General features: G+C 38.5%; 1 protein-coding gene across 3 annotated transcripts in view; it reads left to right on the top strand.

Moving 5' to 3' along the window:
* Window positions 1-21415, top strand: part of Atp8a1 (ATPase, aminophospholipid transporter (APLT), class I, type 8A, member 1) — a 215387-nt gene extending 193972 nt beyond the window's left edge. For all 3 annotated transcript variants that reach the window (XM_013009074.1, XM_013009073.1, XM_013009075.1), the window contains 4 exons: window positions 9557-9645; window positions 10326-10418; window positions 17347-17438; window positions 18695-21415. In XM_013009074.1, the coding sequence (XP_012864528.1) occupies window positions 9557-9645; window positions 10326-10418; window positions 17347-17438; window positions 18695-18792 (372 nt within the window). In that variant the 3' untranslated portion in view covers window positions 18793-21415. The remainder of the gene's footprint in view (window positions 1-9556; window positions 9646-10325; window positions 10419-17346; window positions 17439-18694) is intronic.
* The last annotated feature ends 266 nt before the right edge of the window (window positions 21416-21681 follow it).

The raw sequence follows: 21681 nt of genomic DNA, 5'->3' as shown, positions 1-21681 counted from the left end.
TCAAGGATCATTTCCTATCAGGATTAATACCAGAAGCTCCGTATCAGCAAAAAAAAAAAAAAAAAACATGGAAATTTATTACAGCAGGGCGGACACACACTGTAAAGTCCTCGCGAGCACCATCTGTTCTTGCTCCCCTGGCCTAAGGGATCTATAAAACTACTGAAGGAAATTGAAGTTAAGGAACGAGCATGTGTTTTACAGAATTGCAGATCTCTTGATAGAGGTCTGTAAAGTCCGTCTGAAAAACAATAAAAATCTTTGTGGGACCCTTTCGTGTCACCCCAGTAGGAAAGGTATTCATAAACTGTAGTGGTGAAAAGATTTTCCTAAATTATGCTGCTCCCTGTTTTATCCAACATAATAAATCACCTTTCCTAGGAGGAATTTCCCAGTTAAAGACTCACCTATCAGCTTTGGATTACCTAGATAATGTCTAATAATTTATTGGTCATAAGATCAGCACTTGCTGATGGGGCAGGGTGGTGGTCTGATAAGGCTGAGTTTTACCTAAGATTACTGCGTTAAGAAGTCTGGAGAACAGCTCTCCTAAATTCTGTCTGACGTTCGCTATGGAGCCAGCACCATCCAGTAACCCAGGCTATTGGCCAGTCCTTGTGCCTCTGACAGTGAGATCGTTTCTAAGACAGCTGGCTGCTTCTGTTGTTAAGAGAAGTGTGTCTAGAAATGCCAAGAAGAAAAGAGGGACCTGGGTATGAGAAAGGTTAATTGTGATGCAGGACATTTGTACACACTTGAAAGTTACCACTCTCCGTAGGATTATTGTAAGAACCAGCCTTACGCTGGCTTTGAGGACACACACCTGGAATCCCAGCTACTCAGGAAGCAGATTGAGCAGAGCGTAGCTGGAAGCCGACCCAGGACACAAAGTGAACATGACCCCATCAGAACAGACAAGCCAAGCGTGAGAGCATAGCTTCCAGCAACTGGTGATGCCAGCTAACGTGGAAGGCATAGATAAAGGATTACACTCTGAAGCCAATCCAGGCAAAATACATATGATCCTATCTGCAGAATAACTAAAACACCGAAGTCGAGAGGTGTAGATCAAGTAGTAGAGTACTTGCCTGACAGCACATGAACCCAAGTTCAAATCCCAGCACCCACAAAGAAAAGACTGGCATTGATTTGTATAGCCTGAGCATCTTTTCCTACTACAGAAAACAGATACCATGAGCATGAGCAAGGTAGAAGAACAAGACAAGGCCATCCTACACATGCCTCCAGCACAGCAGAATTCAAGCCACTGCTGAGGCTCAATTCATCCTCACACTGTTCATGAGTGGAGGGCTTAGCGGATACCATTCCCTACTCAGAAGGTCCCAGGTTCATTCAACAGCACCCCACTGCAGTTCCCAGGGAGGGAACCACAGCAAGATCATTTTTACCAAGTAGTAAGTGATAGGGAAAAAAGCAGGGTGATATACAAGGGGTCAGGATGCAGGGCCCTAGGAAAAGGTCTTTGGGGAGATAGTATCATGTGAAGAAGAGTGTTTTCTGATCAAGAAGTCACAGGCACTGGAGGGTGGATTAAGTGGTAGCGTGCCAACCCTAAGCCAGTGAAAATATGAGGCTCACAGCTCTTGTCTCAGTACTGTGTCTCACTCGCACACAAAAAGAGCCCATCATCTATTAGCCTTGATGCAACACTTAAAACCTTTCAACTGAGACAGGAAGGAATACTCAGTAGGGTAAAGTAAAGGGATTATCTATTGGTGAATGGTCTACTATATAACCAAAGCTTCCTGGCACATTTATGGATTAGTATATGGGTTTTTTTGTTTTTTTTTTCTCTTTCTTTTTCTTTTTTTTTCCAGGGCTCAGAACTGAACCCAGGGTCTTGGGCGCGCCAGGCGGGCGCCCTTCCACTGGGCTAAACCCCCAGCCCCGGATTAGTATATGTTTTTAGTTCTTAACCAGATTAAATAAGATAGAAACATCTTCCTCTCATGTATTAGTCCAGGGAAAAGCAGGCAGGCATTCCAGGACTGATGTGACTTTTGCACAACCTCCAGATACCAGGTTTCATGTTTTGTACTGTACTGCCAGCTTTCTTGTACTTTATCATAGTCTAAAGCGACTGCTTGAGCACTGGCCATTTTGCCAACATTCTAGCCAACTAGAGAGGTACAAAGGGTTAGCCTTCTCTCCTAAAGGTCTATCTCTAGATCACCAGTGGTTTTCCACTCAATCTCATTGGCCAGAAGTTAATTACATGACCACAACTTGTGGAAAGTGAGCCAGAGGAATGGTGTCTTTCAGCTAATGGACAAGGACAGAAGTGGTGTGTGTATAAAAGATGAGGGAAGGGATGGATTGAGGAATAACTAGAAGTCTTGGCCATACAAGTCAGGCCTTTTCCCCAGGAGCTGTGTGTCCACTTATTCTATGTCATTCTCTAGGTGCTTTTGAAATTGAATTACTAGTAATCAAGCAATTAGTGCTTTATGGAATTTTTTTAAAATAAAAAGATAAAAGTACAAAATCACAGGAAAATGATGTATCATGTAAAAATATCAGACATTGTTATCATGCACCTTTTTTGTTTGTTTTGTGCCCATAATGGAGCTTGAACTGGGGGCCTGGGCATTATCCTATCCCAGAGCTTTTTTCCACAAAAGGCTAGCACTCTACCACTTGAGCCATAACTCCACTTGAGGGGACTTTTTTATATTTCTGTTTGGATTGTTGTTTTTGTTTTTCTTCTTAACTGGAGGTAAGAGTCGTGGACTTCCCTACCTTGCTTGGCTATGAACCAGTGATCCTCAGATCTCAACCTCCTGACTTGCTAGGGTTACAGGTTTGAGTCATCGATGCCCGGACTTGCTCATTTTCTTTCATAGCTTACCCAGTCATAACCTAACATTCAAAATCCTACTCCTCATAACAAAAAATATTTTTGTCAGTAACTCTGTCCTCATTTTTTAATGGCACTTTTAAGTTTTTAAATAGCACAATAAAGGAAATTAAAATAAAACAACAAATCCTGTTCTTGATTATTTTTACTTTTCAGGGAACTGTATTCCTAGAAAATAACCCATCAGAGCCACACATTCCCTAGCACGTGCTCAGTGTCATTTTAGCAAGAGTGTGTTTTTGTGTTTGTTGTTCTGTTTGTATGATTATACAGTCAAATTTTACATAAGGGTTGGGGGTTAACTAGTGATCGATCCCAGCTGGCAAGCATTTGCTGTGTTTCCTCCGAGCATATTCCTTAGTGGCTTACTTTCCCATTGCTCATTTGGTCATAGAGACGCTAAGTCATAGAGTCATAGAGATGCTAAGTTTCTTGAATCACAGGGCTAGCTTGCAGATTGGTTGTAAGTCTCACGGGCTGGCCATCACGTCTCTCCTGCCCCTAGCCACACTCGGAAGTATCCACAGGAAAGCAGCACCAAAATGCTGTGTGCTGCTATCTAATTTGCATATTTCCTAAGATCTTTGTTTGTGTGGATGGAGTAACCCCCAGCCACCGAGGGGTTTCTTTTTCTCTGAGTAATCAAGAGCTGCTGGAAATAATTGCAAACATACCAGGGTTTATCCAAAATGCCCTTCTCTCTAGTTATTTTCTGAATGTTATGCTCTGTCTATTTTTATGGAGAAAGTAATAATTCATCCTATATAAGAGCCCAGTTCAGCTCAACTCCACTGAGATTTATTGAGTGCCTGTGTGCCAGGGTCTATACTGGGTGTCAGTGAATCAGAGTTTTTAAAAGGGCACATTCTGAGAAGTAAACCCACCAAGAATGAGAGTGTAAGAGGCTCATCATTGTGACCAGGTGCATGAGGCTCATGGAGGAGAGTGCACTTGACCTGAAGCTGTGGCTTGGAAAAGTTACTAAGTACCATCGTTACCTGCCTGAATCAGAGAAGCTGCTCCAGATGGGGACTGAGTGGGAGAGAGTGTGGTGTTGGTGTTGTTTAAAGACTACTTGGAGCTAGAACTCTAGCAAGCAAAGACCAGGTCACACAAGTGTCATTACTCTGTGTGTATGTGTCTGTTTGTATGTGTGTTTGTGTGTATGTCTGTTTGCACACGTGCACATGTGCATGTTGGTCCTGGGGCTTGAATTCAAGACCTGTGTGCTGTCCCTGAGCTTCTTTTGCTCGAGGCTAGTGCTCTACCACCTTAAGCCACAGCTCTACTTCTGGCCATTTGGTAGTTAATCACAGATAAGAGTCTCACAGACTTTCCTGCCTGAGATGCCATCCTCAGATCTTAGCTTCCTGAATAGCTAAGATGTAGGTGAGAGCCACCGGTACTCAGCACATCATTACTTGTTTATCCAGCAACTGTGTATTGAACATGTGCTTGGTAGTTGAGCACTGGGTTGTGAAAATTAATTGAGATTTATGTCTTCCTCTTACAGAAATTTTAGATTATAGGCTACTAGATTACAGGGAGACAGACGGAGCAGTAGAATAGGCAATATATGGACAGATGGAGCAGTAGAATAGGCAATATATAATAAGAATGGGAGATGAATATAGAAAGGGGACTGTCCAACAGAGGTGAGCAGAAAGGAAGGGGGAGAGGAAGGAATAGTAAGGGGTGAAGAGGATCAAAGTACAATGCATTAATATGCATTATAACAAAGTGCACCAAACACTGAAGAAAGGCAAGAGAAGGAAGAGCAGGAGCAGGAATATATTGCACACTGTACATACACAAAGGTTCATCATAATGAGACCTTCTTGTATTATTACTGGATGCTAATTCAAAAAGAAAATAATTTTTTAAAAAATTAAATAAAATGGATGACAAATGCCAACACAGTGGTAGCTCCCATTGTGTAGTAAGATCAGTCTGGAAAACATCCACCTTTTTTGGAGACAGGAGTTATATATACTGTAACAGACTCCTGCCAGAACACCAGAGTTTGGGCCAGACCCTTCCAAGTAACCCATGGGCAGCATCTTGAACAGCTTGGATAATATTCTCTTGTACGGACAATGCATTCACTCAACCAGCCATACAGTGTACTGGTTAAGGTTTTACATTTCCCAAAGCTAATCCCGGAAGCAGTACCGATGGGAGAGTGTTCCATAATCAAGCAGTGTGTCTGAGAAGCCTTGAATTAATACAAATATGTATACAAATATATGTGATATATATATATATATATATCGTGTGTGTGTGTGTGTGTGTGTGTGTGAAAGAGAGAGAGAGAGTGTTCAAGAGGCAGCCACCATGGCTTGCCTGCTCTTTACTAAACCTCAGGCCAGGAGCCTTGAAGTGGGCAGAGTATTTTCAAAACAAGTGGTCATGGAACAGTTTCATGAGAAACTAGCCTAGAAGCAAAAGTGTGGCCTAAATTTTAACACATAGTTCAGAAATAGGATTGTCTAATTAACAGGAATGAATGTGTGTGTCTTTGAGACTTTCCCAAAGGCTAATACATTCCTGGTGGAAACATAAATTGTGAAAAGTATCCGTTAGACACACACTCACACACTCACACATGGTAATGGTGATTTTTTTTTTAATCTGAGCTAATTTGGTAGAGAGTTTATGACTACAGAGAGTCATAATGTTACTGGTTACTTGTAGCTGCTTCCTGAACATTCCTTTGGGTCCCCTGCCTATCTCTCAGGATCTCATACATTCTTAGCAAGACAAATGAACTACTTCTATGACCAAATATTAATATAGAATTGCATGTTTTTGTAAGGTTCATTCTCCAACTTTCTTGTTTATCACTGACTTTTTAAATTACATTCTCCTTAGACATATATGTAGAAACTCTACATTTTTATGAATCAGATCTTTTGTAGTTTTTAGGGAGGTTTTGTTTTGTTTCTCCTTTTTTGCTGTTTTTTAAAAAAAAATTATTGTAAAGGTGAGGTACAGAGGGAGTACAGCTACATAAGTGAGGTAATGAGTGCATTACTTTGTGAACAGTGTCACCCCTTCCCTTGTTTTCTTTGCTTAAAAGCTATTGTATTAAGCATTTTCTAGATACCACAAACTAAATCCTCCTTGATTGTTGTGTGTGTGTTTGTGTTGCTTTTATTGTACTGTTAGGGATCAGCCCAGAGCCTTGTGAAAGCTAGGCAAGTATTCCCTGTAGATGCTCAGCTATACCCTTTCCTACTTCTTGGGGGAAGGGGAGGAGGGAGAGTTGTTAGGAATTTATACTACTCTCTCTTTACTGAACACCCCTCCACAAAAGTATATAAATAGCCAAATTTTGTGGCACTGTCCTATGAATAATTTCCCTTCCCAGGTTAATATATATATATAGTAGTTGATATGAAAACATAATTTGTCTCCATTCCCTAAGCTAGGAAAAGTTGAGATAAGTGGTACTTCATTACTGATCAGCTCCTTTGACATATATTTCAGCATCACCCTTCAACATATCCAATAAAATACACCTATATTGTGATATGATTATGATAAAAAGCTACCACGTAGAAATCTATAAACTGATTCAAACTTAGTTTGATAATGTGATTTTTTTTAATTCCTTCCGTAAAGTTCATGGGGCAGATGGCTCGGTAGAACAAGAGGTAATTAAAATGACAATGAAGAATGGGAAATTCCTTAATAATCAGTGTTAATAATTTCCATAGCCCATTATTATGATTTATTCTTACAAGTTACTTATAGCTGAGGAATCTGAGACTAAGAAGTTTCTTTCCTGAATCTTGGTAGCTGGGTTGAACATAGGCTGAACCATTTCAGGGCTGTTTATCACCTGACCTGCTCTATTTGCGTTCCCTAGTATAGACTGAGGGTTCTTCAAAGGGCTCCCCATTATAGAAGGTATCTGCACATTATCTGAAAGGAAGAGACTGCAGACTCTAATGTCTAATGTCCAAGTCGAGATAGACAAGAAATGTGTTGCTAAATGTTTGGGGACAGTTGGCCATTCTCTTTTTTTCTTTTTTGTTTTTTGTTTTTTTTCTGTAAGGCTGACCTTGGGCATGCAGAAAGTGACACATGCTCTTCAAGGCCAAGGGTAACCTCGCTGTGGGCCCGAAGTGAGGCCCTTCTTTTCTGATCATACCCCTTGGCTTGGTTGTGCGCACAAGAAACTCATATTTTTGCAAACCCTTTTTCTCTGCAAGTTCACATGGAAATTTCAGGACGTCTTTGAGATTGCATATTTAGTTAGCGCTGGTTTATTTTGAAGCCCTCTCGGTCTGATTGGGAGCCAGTGTCCTCTGTAAAGACAAGAGGTCTCTTGTTCCCCCAAGAAGGACTCAGGCCCTTCACTTTCCCAACTTTACAGCGGCCCCCCCCCAGCTGCCTTGGCTGATCCCTTCCAAAGCACCCCCTCCCAACTCCACCCTGGGAGCCACTTTTGTGGCAGATTCCATTTGATTTCACAGAGCCTGGAGGAGGAGGGGGGCGGCACTTGGCACTGCCCACCAATCTCCCACGTCCAGGACAACGCACAAACCCCTCTTGGAGGGAGCTTCTGCCCACCTCCTCACACAGGCTGCTCCTGTTACCACCATTGTCTGCAGAACACCCGTCTTTTCCCAGCTGACCTGGCCTGCAAGTGGGGAGATATTTCTGTAGAGCCAGGGGACCTTTCTTCTACAGAAAGGAAGGAAATATCTCTGTGGGATTTTATTTTTTTCCCCCTCTTCATCCAAAAAACACAAAGAGACTCTGTCTTAAATGCGAATGTCGGCTTTAAATCTTTTAGGTTTGGATTAACTCTGCAAAAGAAAAACAAAATCTGACAGGCTTTCAGATATGAAGCCGAAAAACTTCTTTCCCCTCAATTCACGTTGTGCATTTGTAAAGCCAAAGGCAAGTGGACTGAATGGTGGGTACTAGTTGCCCCCGCCATCATCGTTAGCATCACAATGGTCAGAATTAGCAGCCTTCAGTCTCTCCGTTTGCCTTTTCCCCCAGCCTACATTTAACTCAAGGTGGTGAAGGCCAGAATAAATCTTTCTTCTCTTATCCCCTCCACCAACATTAAAATATTAAAAGTAAGCCAAGGAAAACAGGCATTTTCTGCTACAAAACTTAAAATCGTATCATACCTTTTCCCCCCTGGAAGGGAAATGAAAAGTGGCTCTATCACAGCTATACCTTACTAGAAAGTGCCCTTCACTCTAAACAAAACCCACTGGGCTTAACAGATATTTCTTGGTTCATAGTTACTGTTGGTTTTCACTCTTAAGGACATCAGCAAGCATGACCAAGATCATGTTTGCCTTATTAATTAAAGTGACTTTTATGTGAGTTTTTCATCATGTTGGTGTCACAGATGTGAGGGCTATTTCTTGGAACCTCCTATGTTAAATTTTTATTTGTTGAAATTTTTTATACTAGCAATTTTTTTTTATTTTAACTATGTTCAGGGCTATTAAGTTCTATCTCACTAAATGCCTTTGCAGACCAGTGAGCCCATGTTCAAGTGGGAAAATTTTTAAATAGTTCCTGTCCTCATTGGTGAATCAAAATGAATAGGTAATCGAAAACATAATTTAAAACTAGTTATTTTCTGTTTAGTGAGGATTAGGTTCTTAGGACTGTGCATAATTATGAAGCTGTCTAGAAGAATGCTGTATCATTTGTAATTCCTGAGTTCATCCTTCAATTCTCATTTTAAAAATTCTGTGTGATCTATTATAAAATATATGTACATGTATTGTCTACTTTTTAATGAAATTATAACAGTGCATTTATGGAATTAAGCCCTGAAGATTTGTTCTTTATAGACACATAGACTCAAGAAAAATCTAACTATTTTGTTTCATTTCAAATTCTGTATGATCTAATCTATTACAAATATTTTATTATAATTATAGACAGCTAACACAACTTTTAAAATCACATTTGTGATTTCATAACCCTAAAGGTTCTGATATAGCAATTTGAGACTTAATTATAAGAATTATGAGGAATTATAAGAATTATGAAAGTTGTCATAAATACACTTATTTTTGTTTGTATATAAGATTCTTGATTTGACATTTTATAATTATTGAACCAAAATTAAGGTTGTTACTACCCAATTGCAAAAAATAATCAAATTGTTTTCATTCATTGAGTTTGATTATATCATCATCAGTATTTATCTAGATGATTTCTTAATTTCCTGCAGTATTACAAAAATAAAAACTAATTTATATTTGCCAGAATTAGTAAGCTCAGTTTCTAACTGGGATTTATTTTATATTCCATGTTACTATAATTTAAACCAGAGTATATTTTGTTTCCTCAAAAAGATTGATAGTGATATTCTAAGTTACATAAGAAGATCAAGGTTTCCCACTTCATGTGTTGAACGTGACAATAAAATTCCATACATGAAAAGATTTGGTACATGATACAAATTTTGTCATATTAGCTACTTGAGGGCAAAAAAAAACCAATAAATATCTTTTAACACATTTGACTTTTAATTTCAAATCTTATACAAGTTTGAATTTAGGATTATTATGTATCTTCCTTCTTAGAATGCTAGCCCTTAAAATTATTTTACTGAAGTCCTATTAAAAACTAACCACGAAGAATAATGTTTTTTCTCCGTTTTTAACCTGTCATTCCTGGTGGTTTGCACAGGCAGCCATGTTGTTCAGCTCCGGAGTCTTCTGGATGGGCTTGTTCTTCATCCCTGTGGCGTCCTTGCTCCTGGATGTAGCCTACAAAGTGTAAGTGTGTAATCCTTGGTTATGGACACAAAAATGGAAAGGCATTTTAACTTTCAGGTTTGCCTAGTAACACAAATCAGGCATGCAAAGCTTGCAAAATAGGAACCCGAAGTATTTATCAATTTTAAATAACTGAAAAGGGCATGCTTCTGAATCTAGAAAAGTAAATTTGAAAGATTAAGAAAATGAGCATGTTTTACAAACCAGTCTGTAACTCTGTACAAGGTGGAAGAAAAAAAAACTTCTGTTTCCAAATGTATTTTTAATAACTCTGAAAAGAAATTGTTTGCTTTTCCTGATTGTAAGCATACATAAAATACAGAAATGAAGGAACAAAAAGTCACAGATTTTGCTCAAGAGCTGTAAATTTCAAAATGCTATCTCTTTCCACAGAGAAGTCATCATTGAAGTTAATTGCATGATTATTGGAATAACTACGAGATTAAATGCTATCATTCTAATTGCTTAAGAGTATTTTTCGTATAATTAGAATAATGCATAAAACCATTATACTTTTTTTCGATTCCATTTGAAAATTACTTTGGACTCTTGTACTTATCAATAATAGGTACTTGTCAATAAAGCAGACATCTATAATTTTTTTAAAACGAAAAGATGTTTTGTAAAGTCTTCATAGGAATATTTCCATGCAAACTCTTTCTTTCCCTCCCACCCCCCAGCATCAAGAGGACTGCTTTTAAAACATTAGTAGATGAAGTTCAGGAGCTTGAGGCAAAATCTGAAGACCCTGGAGCAGTCGTACTTGGGAAAAGGTAAGCGAGGCATGGAGTGTATTCTTTTACATTTTCCTAGTGGGTGTAAGCAAGCAAGAAAAACTTGTATTTATGGTGGTGTTGCTCACAGATACAGGCATCAGAAAGCTGCATATTTCATTCAAATCTGTCTACTTGCTAAGCTTGGTGTGGCCTTACCCAAGGGCCTTAGTTTCCTCATCAATAAAATGGGAATCATCAAGTCAGCCTAAAGTAGTGGTGAGACATGGGTAAAATACTACAGAAAGCCTGAACCAAGTATTCAGTGATCGTTAAATAAATGATAGTTACAAATATTGTGTCATTGAAATGCAAAGGAAAGAAAGCTTTTAATTTGACACTGTGTCAATAGCTATGCAAGCCAATTCATAGTTTGGCATCGGACAAACTGCCCTGTAATTGCACTCATGGCTCATTATGGTATAGAACCTGACTTGGATATAGAAGATATGCCTTCCACGTTCTCTTCCTCACCACTGTCCTCCCCTTAAAAGAGGAACGTTAGAAGTCCAATTGCATTAACTCAATTCAGAAAGAAATACTGAAAATGAAAATTAGTTTAAAGCAATCTATAATAAAATACAATTATACAGATACTCCTAGAAATGTGTCTTTTTGTTTTCCTCTCATCCTTCTGAGCTGAGCTATGGTGTTGTCTAAGCCATAAGAAATATTTTGTTCTGGTGTATGAAATCTTCATCATGATACTGTGTGACCCAATGGAAGAGGGGTAACACTGAGACCTTGACCTCTACCTCTCACTCCCCACTTAAGCCAAAGAAACCTGGCTATTGGTGAGCACTCAGTACCTGCCAGGCACTTTCACCTGCAGTTTGCTTAGGCTGTCTCATTACCAATAAGTGAAATTTAGGAGCATCATCCCTATTATTTTTTTTCAGATTAGGATACTGTGTTTGGAGAGGCTTAAGTTCCTAAAGCCAATCAGTGAGGGAGCCCAGCCTTCAGTCCCTGCTAACTTTGTACCTAAACACTTGAATCTTGCTCTATAGCATGAATCTTGCCTCTGCTGACTTTTCAAGCATCAAGTGCCCCCCCCCAGAACCTTGCTATTATATCACCTGAGAGACACGTTGGTGTCCCTGTCCATAGATAAGTCTGATCCACCTTGCAGAAGCACCTGTTCTGTGTGGCCTGGCACCAGCAGTTCCTCTGTTACTGTTTGCCCCACCCCCACTGTGAAAAAGGGTTGAGAGTTCTAGCTTACAAACCTATGAGTAAAGCCATGTAGTCGGAACTATTTGGGAAAAGCTACTGATACTACTATTCCTACCCTTCCAGGTAAATTTCTCAGCTTCATTAGTATGCTACTAAAACTTACTTTGAGTCCCTTGCCATGATGTTCAGTCTGCTTGGTGTGTATAGAGTGTAGCAATGACTTACAATTCAGTCAGGCTGGGGACTGACATGCTGGCCACCAGATTCCAAAGATTCAGTGAGAGGATGATATGCACGACCCCCTTCCCTAAATAAATCTGTGAGTCTAAAGAGGAAAGAAAAAGATTCTACCATAACTGCCCACCAACTTCTCCCAAGAAAGTAAATTAGTTATCATTCCTTCCTGCTGCCCAGCTCTTTTGCTTAAAATCGCTATGTAGGAATGAGCTAGCTGATTATCACACACAGGAACCCAGGGGCCTGCACAGACCTCATGGCGTGGCTGCTTCCCATTGGTGACCAGAAAGTTGCAAATCAGCTTAAACATGGCATCTTCCTGCAGGGGGGCGGCTGGAAGAACGGAGGGGAAGGATTTGGCAAATAAGAAAGATAATAAAAGCAATGACGTTTAAGTCGTCATATTAAACTAATCCCATTCTAAGGCTCTTAAGGAATTATCAGGTTGATTTTACTGTCTGAATTATTTTTTAGGATTCTTGGGGAGTAAGAGAAAAAAGTTAACATGTGTTATCTACATTTTCAGGAGGGAGAGATATTGAGATTTCTATATAGTCTAGTCCTCTCTCATATCTTTGAGTGCTAAAACACGATGCCTTTCATTCTTAGCGTACGCTAACCCCTTGTCTGCAGGCTAACATCCATCTTACAGTCTCCTTCCTAGCTTTTAAAACCCAGTTCAGATGTAGTTTTGTCAACTTTTCACACATAAAGTTAATTATTTTCCAGCATGCCATCTGTCCTTTTTAAAACATGTGCTATTGAATTTATTGGATGCTGTATAATGCAACATTTACTTACCCTGTGTGCATTTGTTTCCCCTTTTGGGTTGAGCTCCTTGAAAGAAACGGCTTAGAGTCCCCATCAAATGCATAGCTCAGCTCCAGGAACTTAGCACCACTGGGTAAACATTTGTTGAGTGGATGAATGAGTGATCAAGAGAATAAACAGGAATAATTGGAGGGGTGAAAGGATGATTGAGTGGTGAGTAGAAAATCAATTATTGGCATCTGGGGAGTAAAATCAAAATCTGATACACAAAAATGGAATTATGCTTACCAAAGTAGGCCATACATAAAGCAGAAATTGCCTACAGTGTTGTAGAACAATGTTATTCTCAAGGAATCTGTAAGCTGCACATCATCATCCCTAAACACTAGTGTGAACTTGAATTATGTATACAATACAGATGTGTGAAAGAAACAGTAAGTTGAAGTTTATATAAAAGTAAACAATTGCAGTAATTTCTCCTCTTTTCCATTTTTAAAAATCGAAACATTTTTGTTACAGTAACTGGTCATTTTTAGTAGAATTAGTACATCTCATACCATAACACCCAAATTGAATATATCCCATTAAATTTTAGGGGAGAAAGTATATTTTATCAACCTAAGTAGAGAGCCTTTGAGCCATGATGAAGTTAAAATATTGGAAGACTAGCCCAAGCCTTACTTCTGGTGGGCTGTGTGAACTTGGCTTCTTGTTTACAGTGGAAACAAATTACTCCTCAGTTATGAAGCTTTGTACTTCTGTGTAACCATTATGTGGACAGACTCCAGCACTAGTCACCAGAAAATTTCACAAGGCCTAAAGCCCTCCCCCCTCACCCCCAATTCTGCATTCCAGCTTTTGTGTTCTACATGTTTGGGGCCAACATTTACTGGGAAAACCTGAATCATTGTCATAGAGAAATACACACATACAACTTTAATAGTATTTATTCTCTCTAATACAAAGATCTATACATTTTCTAGGAGACATAAGAATTTTTTTTAATATGGGCATCCCAGAGCCCACATAAGTATTACAGCTGCCATTTGCATATAACATTTTACCATTTATAAAACAAACACAGATCAGGAATTCAAAACCAAAGGTTTCTAATTAGAGATGCTGGACCCACTGGGTGCATTAGAGACAGGACCACTGTTTAGGAGTTATCACTGGAGTGTGTGTGATAATAGAGTATCTTATAGACATACAGGCAAATATGACACAGAGACTCATAATTTTTGTTTCTCGCTATCAACATTAGTGAGAAGGATAGCTCTTCAGGTCCATCCTCACTGTCTTTTCTATAACTATTAATGGACAGATAGTATCAGCATAGAAGGAGAGAGGAATATGGGAATATGGAGTTAGGTAATTGTACATGGTGAGTGGTGATAGTGTTGTATAGTCTCTCTCTCTCTCTTTCTCTCTCTCTCTCTTCTCTCTTTTTATCAGTATTCTTTATAGTCATGGAAAGCAACTTGAACATTGCCTCTGAGCTAGCAGAAATTATATTTCTTTACTTTCTCTCTGGATTTTTCTATCCAGTCTACTTGGATAAATGTTGAACACAGTGCTAGATCAAGAGTTCCTTCGTCTATCATCATTTTGATGATAATCCTTCCCATCATTTGGAAGGAAAAGGCCCAAAATGGTGAAATGTTATCCCTTACAGTGTGAAGGTTAGCTTGATGTCGTTGTTCATTCTCCTGTCACCCTTGCTACAGAACAAAGGAGAACTCCCCCATGCTATGCAGTGAACCATCCAGAAATGAATTCTGACTTACTTTCAAGAGATCCATTTTAATGAGTCATCCAAAGTAGCTTGCCAGCCCAATATATAAATAAATTCAAGCTTACTGCTTTCAAAGATCACTTGAATTACCTTAAGACTATACACACAGCACATTCTGTGACTGTACATAGGTTTGTATTAACTTTGTCTTCATGTTTCTAAATGAAATATTATACTTCAAGATTATATCTTTCCACTCACCTCTTATAGAATACCTAAGTTGCAACATTTCCGTGAGTTTGGACATAAAAGAGCAATACTTAAGTGGTAGTTTCTGTATAATTGCATTAAACAAACTCGGAATGTGCATTACATGGTATGTAAATGAAAGACTATATGAGAACGAGCAAAACTACTGGCAGACAATTGTGAATAGATGTGGTTGGAGTGAGAAGGTATCTTAGCCTTTTCCCTTTTTTTCCCTCATATTGCCAAAGCTGCCCAATAAATACTGAATATTTAACACTAAGATAAATGTTATCAGTATATTCCATATACTGATGGTCACAGCACTCCCTATAAACATGGATGACAAAGAATTGTATAAACTTTTAAATGGTAGATCATTTCCTCAAGGTATGACATGGATAGAAAGTACAAAACAGCTCACCGTTACTTCTTCATTCTGAAAGAGAATGTTCCTCACAAGGACTTGCTTCTAAAGCAAGAAGCTCAAAGCCACTAAGAAAAAACAAAATGACAAAAACAACAACAAACCTAGTCTTTTTTGGCTTAGTAAAGAGGTGAAATGAGAACGTTGGAAAAGCTAAGCTCATGGCAGCACTGAGCTACAGCTGAAAAGCAAGGCATCAGAAATGATCCTCACAAAGTACCTTTTGTGGTGATCTGTGCTAGTTGCTTTTTATAATAGATTCCCTGGGATCCGGGGCACTGAGTGGGAGTGCCCAGCATTTGTTGAGTACTTCCTAATTGTCAATCACTGCGCTGTCAAGTCGCTAAACCCTCGCAGTCAGCCTGAGAGTTCCGTATTGTCTCCCTCCTACAGTGGCCAACTAATAAGGAGCAAACTCATAATTGAACCAAAGACTCCAAAGCCCATATCTTTCCTGAGGAATGTACTGTTTTCCCCAGAAAGAGACTTTCTAACTGCTGTGGGGGGAAAAAAATACATCCTTTTATGCATTTCAGTTGCCATAATATGAAAGATATACTTCTCCTCTGCCTTCTCACATTTGAGTGTTAGAATAATAGAGTATTTATTTAGGAAGGCTAACCTGAAACCTGGAAAATGTATTTGGGAAGAGGACGCTGGCATAATGATGCATTGCCATTCTCCAGCCTTTACTCAGACTTTAAACACCAGACACTTCCAGGCACCCTGTTCTTTGCTCTGCTAAGAAAATCAGACCACCTGCTGATGAAACTGTCTGACTTCCTCAAAGCGGTTCCACATTTTAGTGTTCCTTGGGGTCCCCCCGTCTGTCATGTTAGATCATTTAAATAGGAGGGTGAGAAAAGTGACTTGGTTAAAATGGCCCTTTTTCATCTTTATATCTGTTTAAGTCAATGTCCAAAACAAGTTTTACATCTAATTCCACAACCACAGGAGTTTTAGATTAATTAGATTCTTGTTTCAGTGCAGCTAATTCCCAGTGACAATAAAATACATCTAATAAGTACTAGTTAACATTCCTAGACTTAGAAGAAATAGATGTGGAAGATTACTGCAAATGTCAGCATTTCTAAATATTTTTCCTTTGGTTTTTGCCTAAATGTGTGACTCATTTACATGGTGGCTTCCTTTTTGGGAGATCTTTTTGTATATAATAAATATTCCATTTCAGAAATAATCTTTGCAGAAATATTGGCAAGATACAGAGTGAACATCACTTTCAGCAACTTAACTAAAGCTTTTGTAGTTGAAAAATAAAATTGACTGAGTCCGTTTTGGTTATTAAAAGAAAATTATATAAACATTTGCTACAAAGCATGTAGAAGGCTTGTTTTGTTCCTTATCCTTATTACATTCTTTGGAATCAAAGCAAAGTTTAATAAGCCAGCCAGACAAAAAATGATATGATTGGGAAGATTGAAGAAGTTTATAAGCGTGTTTCAGAATTGCTCAAATTTGCCTATTCAACCAATCTTTGATTCCCACTGTAAGAGGAAGGGGCACCATTCTGTCTGCCAAGGATGGCAACGTGAAGATCTCTCCCCATGTAATTTTTAGAACTTGCATATTTCATTATGTGGATTTGTCACTATGAAGATCATCCTAAAAACATATGTGGAAAAAATCAATATTCTCCCTGGTTACTTTACCTATTGTGATTATTTTCAGAAAACACTTTATTTGAAAATGAAATGAAGGCACACTTTAAACCACCTTACAGCAGCAATGCAGTGCCCTCAGAAGTTTATTTTTTAATGTGTTCTTTCTAGAACTTTGAGGATTTCTTTCATGTAACTAATAAGTAGGTTGTACCAAAATATGTGTCAAGTGTGTAAAAGATGTAATAATAGCTATAGTATTTTTAACTGAAAAATGGCAAGATAATTTTACACACATACATGTACACACACTCACGCACACACACACAGAGTTAACCTAGGTCATAGGAGCTAATAATACTATCTGGTCATTTTTCATTATTAAGTAGTGAATAATTAATTGTTTTGTATAGGTTCTATTTCCGTTTAACTACATAGATATCATGGGATGGGGAAAGGATTGAGGAAATCTTATCCTGGATTATTATTTGGGACAGAACTCTTCCTTAGCCATGGGGAAAATGGCCTAAAAATGTGTGACTAAAGTCTTGAGATCCCTTTTGCCATCTGAGAAAGTGGAGTGCAAAGAGTCCTGAGGCTGCAGAATGCTCATGCAGGCTTTTGTTTAAGTATCATTCTCCTTGGCGCTCCTGAGGGCACTTAAGCGGGCAGCACTGAGTTGATCATTCGTTTCACGCTGTTGCACCTCTTCCACAGCCTCACGGAGAGGGCACAGTTGCTCAAGAATGTCTTTAAGAAGAACCATGTGAACTTGTACCGATCAGAATCCTTGCAACAAAACCTGCTCCGTGAGTACTTGAGCTTATTTTAAACAATTTCTCGGCCACTACTGGATTGTGGCATTTATCACAGCAGTACTTTGACTTGAAGGCTAGTTAGCTATTTTAAAATGAACTCCAAACACAAGTAGTAAATATCTGCATTGTATTATTTAACCGACAAATGCATGGTTAGAAAATCCATGACCCACAACCATCTCACGTTTTTTAGAGCATTTCAAAATCTTGCTTTTTTTCCTTTAGAGAAAGACAATAATATTTCCACATTCCTTGCTTCCTTAAATCTTAAAAAGAACCAGCAAGATAAATCTTCGCTCTTAAAGCTGCCTCTGCCTTATTATCTTTTCTACTCAGATAACTTTGCAAGAACCTTTTCAACTTTCATACAACACAGGAAATATACAGTTTTCCCTTCAAAAATATTTATGAATATTTAGAGTTGTAAGAAATTATTAGATATCTTGACCTCTTAACATTTCAAGGATCTAAAAGAGAATATAATATATAAAGCCCTGTAGCAAATCTGTTTGTGTTAGTAATATATCTTTTGTTTCATGTTGTTCCTACATGTAATTTATTTCTATTTATATATGTATGTGTATATTCGTGTTTAATTATACTTCAAGAGGCCCTTTCTAAGGATCCCCTTAGGGATCATTCTTTATTTCTCTCTCCCCTCCAATCACATAGGAAATCAGTGAGTTTATTTTTTGATGCCAGAAACTAAGGAGAATGTCACCAGAAGAAGCCGACCAGTTTTTTACCATGAGCAGTTATCTGTGCCCTCTTCCTCTTCCTTGATGATTTTTTAATTGACAAATGCTTGTATATATTTATGGAGCACAATATGTTTGGATTGGATTAATTAACCAATCCATCTACTCACCCATCCACCATTTTTTTCCATCTCTCTCTCATCCACCTGACCTATAAAAACCTATAGGCATGCACTTGACTACATACCCTGACATCTTCCAGCAGTAATGAAACAAAAGTTAGGACAGTAGGCTTGAGATACAGAGCAGAGGATTAAACAGGCTTTGAGACCTCTGCTTAGCTCTGTTGCGAAGCAAGCCTCATAGAATGCAAACCAGTATGTCTTCCCACTCTCCATTTTGCTGCTGAGATGTTTACAACAAATCAGTGTTTCGTGCTTTTGAAGGTAACAAGGATGCATCAGTTCCCCAAGTTAGACAATGAATACAAATAACAGTGATTTCTAGCCAATTCCTGATGATAACTTGTGTTTCGTCCTTAACTTACAGACGGATATGCTTTCTCGCAAGATGAAAATGGAATTGTTTCACAGTCTGAGGTGATTAGAGCCTATGATACCACGAAACAGAGGCCTGATGAGTGGTGATGGGTTAAGGGCTGAGAAGCAGGCCCTACTGCGTCTCTAAGGAGAGCTCCCACAAGCTGAGGTCATCACCACAATCTGCTGACCAGTTCTACTCTGGTCCCCGGAGAGCAAAGGTGGATCTGAGCTCATCTCATGGATGGACCTTCAGATTCATGTACACCATGGACATGAGCACTGTGCAACTACTGTAACACCATCTCTCTCAGATTTTTTTTAAGTGTTTGCTAAGGTGTGTGAACAGAAATTGAAAATGACCTTGGTACTTTGCCCAGTGTTCTCTCCGGCTGAGGACAGGTCAGTGCTCTCAAGCCATGGCTCTGGATCTGTAACTTAATTTCTTGGTGATACCACAAGGCAACCATCCTTAAAAAAAAATTCTAAAATGGTATTAAGTTAAATGGACTCTTGATATCCAGACTTCGCTTTCAGGTCATGCTGAAACAAACCAGCTTTCTTAAGGAACTGACTCACATTACTGAACATTTCTAAACAAGGCATTAATACATGTTTGTGTCAAAAATTGTCTTGCTATATGTTTGCCAAAGAAGTTCAGTAAGTGGATTTCTCATCAGTAGTCATTTGCCCAGAAATTTAAGAGAAAGTTGACGCCAGTGCTGCTATGAGATCTGCATGCTTGACTTTTCAAATGTGAGAGTGATTTGCAAAAAATGAATTCTTTCCAGGCATTTGCTACTAAAATTTGTGATGTGGCACCTTTCAAGCCTTACGAGTACTTCTTTATTATTTGTCTTGTTTATTTGTTCTTGTTAGAGGACGCAGGTGTCAATGTGAGTTAGTGCTATAACACTGATTTTTTTTTTGAACTTGTATTTGTGTCTTGGTCATTTCTGATAAACTTGGATCATCTTTCAGATTTTTCTAAAAAATTCAGCTTCGGCGATAAATTAAGTGATGTCATTTTGTCTACAAGTTTTCCCTCTTAAGAAAATTATGCTTCCATGTTTATGTGAGATTTCCAAAGCTTCTGTTTCAGTGTGTGGAATAACACATCAGATAAATGCATGGGCTTTTGTAATGTACATAGGCTCAGCTATTGTAAGGTGTTTGGGTTCTCGACTAATATGTTGTGCACTCGGTGTATGGTGACAGTCCATGTACTTCATACTGGAAATTAATTCACAGCTCGATGCTCCAGCAAATCCCCATAATTAGTTATGTTCTATTTATTGAGACAAATAAGTAGGGCCTCCCCCCTCCCGCCCCACCTTTCAAAAATATCTACTTTACTAAGTCTTGTAACTTTATAATCAAAGAACATTTTTCATCAGAATAGGGCTTGTTAGTATGTTTTACAAGGTACATTCAGTTTAATTCTTTTCAACATTTCCATGACCTCACCCGAAAATGCCTATTTTGCTACCAACAAGAAATGGCGAAGGGGCTGTTTAAAAAAAATACAACCAGTTTTCTACACTATTTTTAAAATAATACTTTCATTTAAAGTGTTAAATAAGGAATTCTAGTTTTCAGATACACTTCAGAGATTGAAGCAGACTTTTTTGCCTTCTATTCAAAAGCCTGTTTGCCTTTAAGTGGACTTACCAGCAAAATAGGTTAGATAAGACTCTTGTATAACATGTGATTGGGATGGAATATGACTGGGTATGCCTTCTTCGTCACATAGTCCAATTTTTGAATTATCGACTTTAAATTGGTCTCTTTACTTAAAAGTATAGAGAATTGAGAAGAGAGATGATTGTTAAAATTGTCCTCTGAGTTTCATCATTGCACATTATTTTCTTTCTTCTCAATTTAAAAACAGAATACGTATCTTTTCCTTCTCTGTATTTGTAGCTAGTTGCCAGTATGCTACATTTTTGAGAAATGAGGTTGTGACACATGTGCATATTTCTAACCAAAAGGGAAGAAAGAGTTTAATACTTCACTTCTCAGATCCTTCCCATCAGGCTCCAGATTAAGAGAATCATGAATCAGAACATCTAGCAAAACTACAGACATGCAGTCTCAAATTGTCTTCAAAATCCTAAAAGTCATAGTCTTTCCTTTTACTAAATAGATCTCCAGAGTCTTGCTTATCCTGAGCTTCTCAAGGGTGATAGGTGAAGTCAGACCCCAAAATTTAGAAAGAATACAGTGCATTCCTCCAGAGAAAAGCCTCCCATCCATTACACCAGGGGCACCCTCCTCCAGCATTTTAATAACAGAATGGTACGAATAAAATAGAACTGAAATTTCTGGCTAGAACATAAAAATTTTAAGTTAGATTTTCATCTTGAAACATGAATCCTTTTTATGATACTGTTCCACATGAAACTATTTGTGGTTAATTGTGATCTGAAATGTACTGTTTATGCCATTGTATTCCATGGAGCTATATTTCTGAATTATCAACATTGAGTTAATAATCTCTTTGCTTCTTGGGTTGGGATATGTGGAATAGGGTAAGGGAGTCACCACTTGGAAAATGTAGCACTGTAATTACAGTGACTTTATAGAAATGAGAGGAAAATGCTCCAAGTTTTATCCTTCCTGAATTGGGGGGAGGGGAAAGAGATAATATGTGGTTTACCAGGACTCAGAAAACCAACCAGTCAGAGTGACTTTTTTTTTTTTTTGGTGCCAGTCCTGGGGCTTGAACTCTTCGGGGCACTGTCTCTGAGCTTTGAAATCAAAGCTCTACCATTCTGAGCCACAGCTCCATTTCTGGCTATGTGTTTTGTTTTGTTTTGTTTTTGTAGGGTGAGAGTAGTTAATTGGAGATAAGAGTCTCAAAGACTTTTCCTGCCCAGGCTGGCTTTAAACCATAACCCTCAGATCTCAGCCTCCTGAGTAGCTAGGATTATAGGTGTGAGCCACTGGCTCCTGGCCAGAGTGACTTTTAACATGCATTTTTGAACAAAAAGACAG

This window comes from Dipodomys ordii, unplaced genomic scaffold, assembly GCF_000151885.1.
Source record: "Dipodomys ordii isolate 6190 unplaced genomic scaffold, Dord_2.0 Scaffold8, whole genome shotgun sequence".
NCBI classification, from domain to species: Eukaryota; Metazoa; Chordata; class Mammalia; order Rodentia; family Heteromyidae; genus Dipodomys; species Dipodomys ordii.
The sequence above is the reverse complement of the archived record's forward strand: the minus strand, read 5'-3'. Positions and strand labels throughout refer to the sequence as shown.